This window comes from Anguilla anguilla, chromosome 15, assembly GCF_013347855.1.
Source record: "Anguilla anguilla isolate fAngAng1 chromosome 15, fAngAng1.pri, whole genome shotgun sequence".
Classification (NCBI taxonomy): Eukaryota; Metazoa; Chordata; class Actinopteri; order Anguilliformes; family Anguillidae; genus Anguilla; species Anguilla anguilla.
This window is the reverse complement of record NC_049215.1, coordinates 21,003,106-21,016,184: the sequence shown is the minus strand read 5'-3', so window position 1 is coordinate 21,016,184 and position 13,079 is coordinate 21,003,106. Positions and strand designations below refer to the sequence as shown.

Below are 13,079 nucleotides of genomic sequence, written 5' to 3'. Positions count from 1 at the left end.
TTTTCTACAGTACTCATTTTTCAATACACACATGAAGTTACGCACTTTGAAGTGACAACTATGACCTAACCACTGAAATACATCAAGACATATGAGAGTTTGTGTTTGGTTAATCAGGGTTAGACCAATGGGAGGCGTAGTTACTGTAGTCAGTGTATACAAAGGGCCGGTAATTTAAATGGCTCTGCAGAATCACAAATGCTAATCTCGAACAGCTGTTCCTGCGCAGTCAAGCAAAATCCTTCAACTAAATAACTGCACCAACATGCAAAACAAAAAAGCACTTGGGTTGGAAACGCCAGCAAAATGCAAAAAGTATCCTCGTGGTCACTGTGGAATGGGCCGGAACGACGGCACTAGGTGATGAAGCTGAGCGATAAAACAAGTGGAGCCGGCGCTAAGCATCATGCGTAGCGTACTTAGCAAGATTGATGAACATCGGGCAAGGGCTCTCCTGCTGTGGGCACCCACCCCCCCTTCCTCTCCACATGCTAACGTTTCGTTTCAGCCGAGGGCTTTTTGGCAGGACCACTCCTCTCCCTACGGCTGCTCCCAATCTTAATAGAGCTTCTGCGCGTGCCAGTCGCCCCCCCCGTCATCTCTCTGCGGACTGGTCGGGTCAAAGCCTTCTCTGGCGAGCCAGTCGGTCTGTCCGGATGCGTGTGTATGTGGGGGGAGAGCTAGAAACAAGCATCTGTCAAGTGTGCTAACTGCGAACAGTAATCACACACGCATTTTATACCCCTCTTCTACTGCAGTTATTCAGACCGATGGCATGGGCCACCTCTCAATGGGCTTGTCGTTACGGCAATACCGTTAATTTTGTTAACGCGGAGGATCATTAGCATCTCACTCGAGCAACAGTTAGGGGAGCGCAATCAGTGCAAGCATATTGACAGCCAACAGGTTTGAGGCTTGCTTCATTCCTATTGGCCACATGTTGCCAGGTGATCCCTCTCTGTATCCATTCACACTCACGACTGCAATATAGCCAGCGACCAGTGACGGGGACAACCCAGCTCCTACCGCTTGCAATCGCACCACCAGTCACAGCTTAGCGCAGCGAGCCTGCCAGTGAGGTCAGGATGCATCAAAGCCCACGCATTAGCAGGACGAGCCACTCAGCATCACCCTTTCTGCACTTCTTTTGATGCTCACCCAAAATCTCAGCTTGTCGGCGGTGAAATGGACTGAAAATGTCGCTGTGTTAAAAAAAGAGGAAACTAAACTTAAAATGTTTTTAACTGATAAAGAAGGACAAAGGTCGTCCGTGGTGAGGCTGAACGCAGAGCCCGCAGCCACCGCGCAGAGACACAATGGTGGGACGAGCACGGCGAGAGAGGGGCGCGCGGGTGCAGAGAGGGCGCCCGTAAAAGTCCCTTTGATCCAGATTGGTTACACCTCATATCTTTCCCACAAAAGTTTCCTCGCTCTATAAAAGGGACCTTTTTCAGAAAAGGCCTGTGAACCCGGTGGCCTGATCACCAGGAACTGAAAGCAAAATGCCCGGCATCTCAATGCGTCGAGCATATCGCCGTGTTTCCATCAAATCCCATCACGCATCTTTGGTTCCACTTTTTCCCAGCATTAATCAGAGCGCCCTCCGGAGAGAAACCTCTCTGAATGAGAGAGGGGTGATAGATGTCGTCCTGTTGAATTATTTGGTTTTTGAAGTTGCTGCGGAATATTGCCGTAAAGTTTGCCTCCGATTGCATTATCGGTTTTTTTTTTATTTCAAAAAAGTTTTCAAAGTTTTTTTCTTCTTTCTTCTTTTTTTAGCATAACTATTCATTTTCATTTGGCTCTTTCAAGTCCAGGGATGGAAATTCTATTTACATCATTACCATTTAAAACAATCCAATGAACAATGTTCAATGCTTACTGTTCTAAACTTGCACCAAATCTGAGTTTCAAAGCAGCAGATTGGGTGACAGCTCTTAGAAACTTGTAATCAGACTGGGATAGCACTATAGGTATTACTAAACTCACATGACCCCTTCTGTTATGACAGCAAATGGCACTTTCATTTCGATCTAAGAGAGAATATGTTTCTCACTAAAAACATCATGTTTTTAACCAATATTTTATCCGTTGTTTGATTTTGTTTGTGTACTTGGCTGTCTTGTGAAGTCTCTGCATTTTCACATAAAGCCATTCTCAATGGAGTAGATTCTTGTAAGAAATCATAAGAAACAGAGATGACAACATCTTCTGAGGACTATTGCACCAGTCTTTCTCGAGGGAAACATTTTCCAAGACTTTTATTCACAGGCCCAGTTTACAGAGTTGAGTGAACACCAAATTGAACATAAAGTTGTGTTTACATGCAAGTCAAAGTTACGCACTAATGTTGACTGAATGCAGTTTCCCCTTGTGCTAAACCTCTTGAGACCAGGGCAGGACTAAGGCAGAAAATGACTGTAACTGGGATTAGGGTCACACACACATATCCCACATGCACCTTTCCTGGTTTTTGAGGAACAAGCTGCAGTGTCATTGCGTCCAAGAGGCACGCCCCCTCCCCACAGTGAAGAAGTTTATTGCCCGGTTTGTTCTAGAAGTTCGGTTTGACGGTGTTGACGTTTTGCTGAATGCTTGCACATGTGTACTGTGCTTGTGTTGGATGTACAGCTGCTAATGGGAGTCTGGCAGACTGGAACCAGCTTTAGTCACGCAAAGCAGAAGTGATGAATTTATAGCTACATCTTCCCTTTGGTTTGGGAGTACGCTGTCTGTTCAACTCTTAAGTTTCATTAAAAATAATGCATGCTGCAAAAATGTAACACTTGGTTAATTTGTTAAGGGGGCCCAAGTGTAATTCTTGTTAGACTAAATCCAGGTGTGGGATATGGAATATGAAATGGAAAATACAACATTTAATTAAAATGACACAATCTAGGGAAGAGTTAGGGGATGGCACTTCCAGGGAGTCTGTAGTGTGTGTTTTGTAGTTTATTATAGTGTTTTTGGTAGAAATGCACACATACCTAGACCGCAAGCCACTGCAATCAGCTGTTGCTACTGTATTTGATTTTATGAGCTTCTTTCAAGAACAGTCTTAAAGCTGGTTTTTGAGGAATTAGCAGTATAAGTGTCCTTTTTTAAAAAAGAAAAAACGTCCGTAAGTGCTACTCACAAAGGGGTCTTAAATTGCAATCTAATTATGGATCCAATTTGAATCGACGATGAACTCGCTCTCAAACCGAACAAGGGAATCTCTCCACTTAATGTCACACCCGGCTGAACACGTATGGCCAGAATTTGACTCTCAAAGCAGGAATCGTCTTTAGCCGTCGGTAAGCTGACAAGGCCATTACTTGAGAATCACATGCGTGTCTTGCGCAAAATACAGAGGGAGGAGAGGTGAAAAGGTAGAGCTATGCAATGAACACAGGAAAATGAAGTGTGTCCTGTCGAAGGCTGGCCGATCACGGAACGTTCTGGAAGCAGCGATACGGGCGGCGCAATGAAATGACAATAAAGGGAAATGTACCGCTAAGTCATTTAACACAGAGTGTATTACAATGCGCAGCGGCAACAGACACGCATTACTTACAGTATGCAAAAAAGCCAGGAAGCAGTAGGGGACAGCTTACATATCCCACAATGTGCACAGAAAGGAGTAATGTACAAGAACGAAAAAGAAACATCTTTAATACAACACATCTTCAGTTAATGTCCTTACAGCTGAACCCAGAGATACTAAACCAGATTTACACACGTCAGAGTCACAGGTGAAGAGTAAACAGTAAGCTACACCTTGCAAAGTCACTCTCAGCAGTGACACACCTTCTCACCAGCAGGCCGACGACATGCCTGCTTTCCCCATGAAAGAGGCCCAAGAGGGAAATGAAATGACAGTCTTATTTACGGAGGGACATTACGGAAGGTGCCGAGAGATCCATTGACATAAAAGCCTGAGAACCCCGTGCACTAGCTCTGCTCCAAAGTCAGCGGGCTGAGCGGCTTCATTTTAAAAAGCTTTGCAACTTGGAAGTGCCAGACCGCACATCGCCACGAAGCAAGCCGGCCGGCTGGGGGGCGGAGTCCCCACCGGATTGGACACGCCGGGCCACCGTACGCAAGATAAACCGTTCCCCTGTCGGACAAAGCGGTGGGATCAGTGAGCCCTCTGTGCATGTGCAGGCAGTGGGCCCGGCGTACCCAGAAATCCGCACGCCATCTGCGCGTGAATGACACCTCTGCCTGAGATTTCTCTCCCAGGCGGGCGCTCTTTTCCGTTTGCCACGGTTTCTATCCTCTGTGGCTGGAGGACTGCGTCCACAAACCTTCGACGCTTTCTCCCGGTTTTACGACATCGTGGTGCCAGCAGCTTATTGGATAGGATTGTTGCCAGATCTGAACGACGTCACGTCAAGTCAACGTTTTTGTGCAATGCCATGAAGCAAACAGTCGGCAGCATATTCCCTTACTTGGTTTCCAACCAGAACAAAGCAGCTCCGTGTAATCACATCTAGATTGCCGAGCAGTAAGTGGGAAGGACACAGTCAGTCTTCAGCACATTAAATCAACCTTGGCAGTGCCCAGTACTGCAGTTTGACAATCGTGGTTCATACGTGTCTGCATTAGTATATGCTGTGCCATAAGACTGAGACAGTAATAATACAAGCCAGCATAAAGCACTGGGCCATTGAGATCAGGGGATGATATGTGATGCAGTAATGACTTGCGTATATCTACCCAGCAGTCTCGCTTGTCCAGATAGGTTAACATTTTTACACATTGTCCACTTGTACAGCTTCTTGGCTGCCATTAATCAGGTCAGGGTGGGTAGGACTCCTTTAACTGTGGGTTACCTGGAGAAGTGCTGCTGTAAGGACAGCATCTGCGCCCGGCCCAGCTCCGACTCCTCCGCCACCTCCCGCAGACGCCTCTCGCTCTGCAGTCTCAGTCCCCGCTCTTCCTCCAGCTCCTGCATCAGCTTCTCTCGCTGCGGAGACATGGGGAGGGGGCGTTACAGGGCTGCTACGGCCTTAAAACAGAGGGCGTTACAGCAGTGTTACAGACGTAAAAAACACAGGGGAAAGAGACTGGATTACAGATGTGTCATAGTCTTGGTGATCTTTATTTAATCGCCTGGAACCAGTTTTTCACCTGTTTGATTGCCTGCCTCTTATTACAATTAAAGGCATTTAAAGTAGCCCCATTCTCTTTGCCATAATTAAAATAATTTCAATCAAAATGATTTTAATTGCAAAGGGCAGCATAACATTATAGCATCAGCAGAAAGGAACGGTCTGCTGATGGCCAATCCTAATTTAAATTTAGAAGCTCATTAATCACAATCAAAAACCGGTTCAGGATAATTATTGGTTTAAAGGTCACTTCTCTGCCCTCCTCTGTCCTGCTCATGGTCCACTAGAGAAGTGACCTCATCGGTAAGCCTTCCTATTCCGTGTAGGGGGGGGGGGGTTGTGGTGGCATTTTTGGCACACAAAATGACCCACATTTTTTTAACCGTAAGGGACACATTTTCACGCCACAACAGGCATCACCACAGAGGCCAATAAGATGCACATTTTTACAAGTACCAGTAACATCACCAAAAGCACTCACAAGGGGGGGTTCACAAGGGGGGGTTCAAACTTCATAGTGTAATAAATGCAACAGAAGCTAGACTTAAAAAAGCCTCGAGAAAGTTGTTTGACGAAAATGAAAATATCGGGTCACGGATCACTTTCAAAAACCATGGTAACCTTCCCGGTTGCCAAGGAGAAGTCAGTTTCTTTCAGAAAATAGCCCAGGAAGAACAGTGTGACTTCCTGAACCCTGGCTAATTTGACTACTTCTGTGCTTTTTAACTGGACTTCTCTCTTCCTCCCGCAGCCAATCAGAAATGATTTCCAGCTGAACCTGCTCTTAGCACTGTGTGAAGGGGCTGTCAGAAAGTAAATCTGAAATTTCAACGGCACAGACTACATCAAAAAGAACACCTGTACCCAGAGACCCACAGTCCAGAAAGATGGGGGGGCTAGCACACCACTTAACAAGTGGTTGATTGACTCATTGAAAAACTGGTGACTCAAGTTTCCATTGGATCTTACAAACAGGTGCTGAGATGGAATAAAGACCAGGATCCTGTGGATCTCTAGTGGAGACTGACAAACCCCAGCAGTGGTTTCCAGAACAAGTGCATTTTCTGTGGGCCACCACTCAAACAGGCCTACTCACTATGAAATAAATGTAAGAAATACATCATTTTATCAAAACTTGCTATAAGATGTGAGTTCTTGTTTCTAACCCATGTTGATACACCCTTTTTAAACTGTGCTTCGGTACTGTATTTATAAGTTTGTGCTTTCTACCTCCATTTGTTACGTGGACCTGAGATGTAACTTGCTTTTAAATCTGTGCTGCAATGTTGCCAATTTCACACTGGAAAAGAACTTCAAGGTTAAAAAGGTGAAAAAAATAATGAAATACATTCCAATTCAAAGGATTTTTATATATTAAGAAATTCAAGAATCCTCCACAGTGCATCACAACCTATGAAGGATGCTTTTTTAAAGTCTCATATATTTAAATATTATTTATATTTATATATAATGTTGTACTTTATTGCAGGTTTTGTACTGTATACAGTAGCTTCAAAGGATCTTGAAATGAGAGTCTAGCAGAATGGAGACAAGTTGTCGAACTCATTCTTGTTTTTTAATTGCCTCTTTCAATTATGCTTTCTCATTTTGGGGTAACAATTAACATCTCGTATGAGTCATGCAGATAAAGAGAAAAATAACCTTCTCATGCTTGTTAAAATGATCCATATTTTGGAATGAAATAACTCGACAATGAATGTGAACCTTGTCTGTTTGCAGCTCATTTTCCTTTTTTCTTCATCTGAAATACGGGAAAAGATGCTGCGCTCTGAAACAGGTTGCCTCCCTCCATAATGAAATATGCAAAAGAAACCTCGGAATAATTTAAACAGCCATCCCGCACACAGGGGAAATGTGCTAATCGGTAATTAGCCCTTTGTAATTATAATATGTAAACTAGGGTGAAGAGCTCAAAGCGTGCCGCGTTGCTGGTTCCGTGTAAAGATGCCCTTTGCTTAAAGACGCACGGGCTGTCCCTGAACTCCGCGTGCGTTTAACAGGGCAGATTCCAGCACGTCACACACAAGGGCCTTTTGTTTTTAATCACTGCCCTTCACATTGCGTGGACGGGCTGGAATACGAGTCTGAGCGCGCACGAACTCGGCTTCACAAGCTTCAGCTCAGCTTCACACCTGCATGTGCGAGCTCATTACGCAACCTGTTCTACAGGAAAGAAGGGAGTAAGAATCACCCTGAGAAAAGTGCTATTCATACACTACTATGAGGTGCAGTACTGCTCACTTAACAGCTATTGTAGGGCAATGACACATACTGTTTTTAGTAGTAGCAGTGGTGATAATAATAATAATAATAATAATAATAGATACCACAACTAATACCACTAAACATACTATGTATATAATAAAAACATATAACTGCAACAAATTAAATTGGACAGCAAACTTTCAGCTAAAAAATGGACTCACTCCTTTCTCCCTGAACTTCAATATTGGTTTCCTTTTAAACTCAGACAATTATATCAAATTCTCCTCTAAAGCCTTAGAGCCCAACCCCCCCTCCCCCACTGCCCCACATACACGCTCACAGGAGCATGTCAATCACAGCTATTCATTCTTCCTGCAGACATCCCATTACCAGGACTGTTATCACGTCGATCATTTTGACAGCCCGTCATTCCAACACTGACCAGATCACTTCAGAGTGAATGTGCCCCATAAACCCATTTCCCATTTATTGTTGAGATCTCAGTGCCCTTTATACCGTGAAGCCAACAAACCAACATGAACATTTTTGTATAACAAAAAATACACAGGCATGCTGTAAGAGTGCTGAGAAACATGCCTTCAACATGCAGCCCAGAGTCTGAGTTGGAGAAACACGGTGGCCCTCACCCTACCAGGAACGGGGTAGGTCTAGGTCAGCCATGCCTCATCGGGCTCCTGCTCCATTAGTTCCTGCATTGCCCCAGGAGTCAACAGCCTACCAGCTGTCGTCAGTCAGAGATACGGCTCACTTCCCATCAGTGCCAATTGTCCTGTAGTACAGTGGTGCCAGTATGGCGTAAAATGGTCTCTGGTTCACATAGTGCAGAAGCCATTAGCTTAATACTCCTTGCATTGGTGCAGATGGCACAGCAGTTGCTTCAAACTGAGAGGGGCCAAAAAGAATGTGCGGGAAACCAGTCTGCTGCCACAGAGATCAAAGCACAACTAATACAGAACTGATATATTTTGTAAGACATTTCATTTTTATATTAATTAAATATTATTTAATTATTATTTACAGTATAGTTTGTTTTTATTAATTTCACAATTTTGCATCGTATTTGGGAGAAACATTACTCGCCCACAATTCCTAAAAGTGATTTTAAGTGAGCAAGTTTAAGACCAATTCGCCACAGTCACCAGCAGGAGGAAATGCGGGCAGTGCTCCAGAATATCAGCACAAGCAACCTGTGCTGCCAGGCATTTGAAGCTACTCTGGCGGTTGGACATACATCCCAATGCAAACCGCGACGTTGAAAAGAGCGGGAAAACTCAGCGCCCGTTTGGCTCATCGCAAACTGATCACAGAGGAACCTTTTTAAGCCCAGCAGCTGGAGAGCGCGTAGTTTTGGGACACGCGCGGCGTGAGGGCGGGGCTGGAGCCGTTTCAGGTTTTCACTAATGAACCTATTTTTCACCGGTTATCTCTGCCGCTCGGCCCACACCACGCTGCTCCTGAGAATGATGGATGGAGGGAAGCTGGGAACTGGATGGACTATCTGCTTGAAAGTAAACAAACAAGAGCAAAAAAAAAAAAAAAACTTGTTAAAACGGGACACGGGAGCTGGAGTCGGAGAAACCTCCCGTTTGCAGACACTGGTCATTGATATTAAGTTAGCACCTACTGGACACAGAATGCAAGGCAGGTGGTGTTGATGCTATCTCAGGGGATATGATAAGGCACGGGGAACTTAACAGTAAAGCTGGAAACCAGATCTTATAGTGCGAATGCATTTGTGCTGCAGCAACAGCAGCAGCAGCAGCAGCACGATAGCACTGTTCAGTTGCCGTGTAACTGCTCAATACTGCTATACAACTTACAACACATGCCTATACAACAGAGGCTTTGTGGTACCTTGCACAATTAACAAAAGCTGAGCAGGAGAAACCTGCAACGTATGATACACAGATATCATCCACTGCGAATTCTGTATATTTTATCAATCGGAGATAAGATGAAGGAGTTTCCTTTATTCAAAAACACCGGTCTATGTGACAAGTTCCCCAATGACAGACTGCAGAACAATTAAGCTGCCTTCAGCATTCTCACCGATGCACCCTTAATTATGAATTATTCACCAGCTACTGGATTGAGTATTGTGTTAACTACTCATGACTGTAATTTATCAAACAAGCTATGCTAATTTGATGTCACTGAAACGGCGGCAACGTAATACACATCTCTGCTTTCATGAAGCATACTCTCACCTGAGTAAAGCCAGCCTGAAGTAAAAAAAATCCATGTGCATTTCAGTACAGAGCCAGAAGTTCACAGAACCACGGCCTTGCCTGAGACACAACAGGAAACGTGCCTCTCAGCATAATGCTGCCGAAACACATAAGAATTAGTTTGTGGGAAATTGTTTTTTGAGGCGTGATTTACATATTAACACTTACTTTGCAATCTATAAATCTGTAAATCTGTAAATCTCACAGGGTGCTCGTAGGCCTCGTACTGTATATTTATTCCTGCATGCTGTGCGCTTCAGACAAGCAGCCGCAGGCGTCTAGCTCAGGTGCACAGAGGCAGTGAACCCAACCCACTGCTCATGCCCGCAGTTCTCTGAACACCCACTCCACACACACGCCTACCTCCACCAGCCACAGCAATGGCTGCAGGGAGTAACACAGCTCTGTGTGGAGACAAACTCAAGAATGACAAGGTTTTATCTTAACCAAGACACTTTTTCCCAGAAATAATAATAATAATAATAGCAGCAGCAATGGTCATATATTAGCAGTAGTAGCAAATGCAGTGCTATACATTATTCTTCAGGGTATTTGTTGGGTACCATCACAGCAAAAAATTTTTAGCATTACACCAATCAGTTGTAATATGTTCTGTAGCCATGTTACTGCTCTTCTTGCTGTGATGCGGGTTTAATAATAATGATAATAATACTAATAAAAACACCAAAAACAATGTGTCTATTCCTTGACTGTTCTGTTCTGTGTCATTGAGAGAAAGTGTTCAGAAGTTTACCAGGACATTGAAACATAGGTCAAGGTGAGAGTATGTTCAGCTACTAATGACAGAATGGCTATGGAAATTCCACAGATGCATATTCAGTCTCTTTCCCTCTCTCTCCTTCTCTTTTGCCATCTTTCTATCAATCTCTATATCAGTATGCCCCTCTGTCCCACTTTCTCTCATGATCTGCTATCTCTGTTGAAGAAAGAACCTCTCTCTCTTTCCCACATAAAACTACAGTAAAAGTTGTCCCCACCCAAAGCACTGAAAATGACATGCAAGCAGGAACTTCTTCACTTAACATCCTCAAGTATAAATGGAGAACATGTGAGTGAGCTTTTAAAGGTCAACATTTAAACAATAAATGAAGAATACAATTTAAGGTCTCAGCCTTGCATGTAATGACATTACTAACTTTTATTTTCGCTAGTAATAATAGCATGGGTAAGAACAGTAATTTTATGTGTGGGAGTAACAGTAATAGAAGCAGTATTAATCAAAGTAATACCATTGTTAGTAGTATCTGTAGAATGACTTGCACATTATCCTACTTTGAGAACAGTTATTGCATTTAAGGTAGGCTACTTGCTGAAAAATCTCAGACAAACGTTGGTGCATAATTTTATATCTACATAATTCTGCAGTGTGTAATAAATATATTAGCACATCCATAGTTACTGCATGTGGAGATGGCCTCCAGCAGCCAGGAGGCTTTTGCAGAGGAAGAATTTACACACAGATCCAACACTGCCATCTAGTGGCAGGAACAGCTCATCAAACCCTCAGCAAGATCCATACCAAAGCATAAACCTCAAGGCATCACAGAAAACCCTAGAAATAAAATGCATTTAAGAAGTGACTCTCAACCAATTCATTGCCAGGGGCCACTTTGTAACACATTCTATATCAAAGTGAAGGATCAAACTGATCACAGCTGCAGTCTGAAACCTGGGCTCCGGGTACCCCCGGGGGTCCTGCATGAAGGAGTCATGCGCTCCTTAAACACAGTAATGCAAATTAAATGAAGTACTGCAATATACCTAAAATTAAATCATAGCAGTGCCAATTATAGCTTCTGGCATTCCATTTGGCTAAAAAGTAGAAATAGCAGTTGATGCAATAAAAATTTTAATTTTAATGCTACGATTAACACACTGTACATTTAAATACTGTGGTGGCCGAGCTCTATGATTATTTTGATAACACAACTATGAGAACATATTTAACCACTTGCATCACCACATCATGGTTAAAAGATTCATTAAAAAATAAATTATAGAAGTTTTTCCCTCTCACCAAAGGATACGTGAAATAAAAAATCGCCCATTTATACCAACGATTTCCAGAACAAGATATCACGACCAGTCTAAAAAGGGCACAGAATTCAAGAACAGAAGGACACCAACAAGAACAGCGACCCGGACACTTTGTGCGCACACGTGCGTTTGCGTGCGGTCTCCCTCATTTCCACCGGTCCCTCTCATCCATTTTCCTCTGGCCTGAGCTGAAGAGCAACCGCGCGAGACGTTCGCCGCCGCGAACGACCGTACTTTGCTCCGGCTCTGGCTGACATTCCAGCAAACAGCGGTTTTATTATGTGGAGCGGGCAGCCGGACCACAATGAACCCGAGTCGCCACTAAAACGACTCGCGGTCTTCGAGACGGCTGTAAATCGCGGGGCGCTCGGCGAGCCCGCATTTACGGTTTTCCAGGGAGACTCCTTGCGAGACATAATGGCAGCTATAAATTTACCGCCGCAGTGACATAAACCTCCTCTGGCATCCCGAGTGCGAGAAGAACATCTGGATTCCAACCGGCCACATGTGCGCCTTCAAATAAAGGCCCGTTTAACGCCCTCTAGAAGGAGACAATTCAGCTAAGACTGTCTTAGGCCAGAAAAACTGAACAGTGGAGGCCATGGAATTACACACATAAATGCACACATTCACTAACACACACACATAAACACACACACACACACACATGCATGCACAAACACACACACACACACACACACACATTATAGGATGATATCACACTTCTTTTGAGAGTGGCATACATGTTTGCACTAGAACGTTCTTATAAAACTGCACATGAATGTATGCTGCAGCTTACAGTTCTTACCGCAACGAGTTTGATCAAACAATTTTACACGGATGCATATCTGAGAAGCATCAAATTTCCGAGGCATGTAACAGGCCTTGAGAACACAACCTACAGGAATGACAGTGACAGCACAGCAGTCATAATGTCTGGATTACTACTTCCCTGTTGTGTTTTAGTGATTTCCTGTAAAACACTTTAGGGTGAAATCAATTCATTGCCACGCCCAGCATTTAGAGTTACTGTAGCTTACGTGCTGCTGAAGAGGTTTTAACTGCCAATAACTGATTCAGGGTCAGCATACCCAGCCCTTATCCCAACCTCTGACATTATGAAGAGTAAGATTAAACTGATCCTGGGTCAGTGCTTTAGGGCTGAATCTTATTACACCATCACACCAGCCCTGTCAGAAGCCAGCCTTAGAGAGGCAGGGACTGAAGTACGTGTAATGCAGCATACAGTACAGCTTGCAGAACATGCCTCAGTCATCACAGGCTCACAGGAATTCCCCTACAGCTATGGTTCCCAGACTCAACCCCCCCACCTCACCCCCCATCCTCCCCACCCCCCCCATTCCAGGCCATGCATCACCACAGCGCATTCTTTCCTTGCTTTGTTCCATTACAGCTTTCATTTGTTCTTTGCATGTAAATTGCTTACACA

General features: G+C 44.1%; 1 protein-coding gene across 6 annotated transcripts in view; it reads right to left on the bottom strand.

Annotated features, from left to right (window-relative positions):
* Window positions 1-13,079, bottom strand: part of LOC118214273 (nck-associated protein 5-like) — a 195,553-nt gene that overhangs the window by 83,195 nt on the left and 99,279 nt on the right. For all 6 annotated transcript variants that reach the window (XR_004762603.1, XM_035394118.1, XM_035394117.1 and 3 more), the window contains one exon: window positions 4,818-4,951. Coding sequence is in view for 5 of the 6 variants with exons in the window: in XM_035394118.1 (XP_035250009.1) it covers window positions 4,818-4,951 (134 nt within the window). In the remaining variant the exon portion in view is untranslated. The remainder of the gene's footprint in view (window positions 1-4,817; window positions 4,952-13,079) is intronic.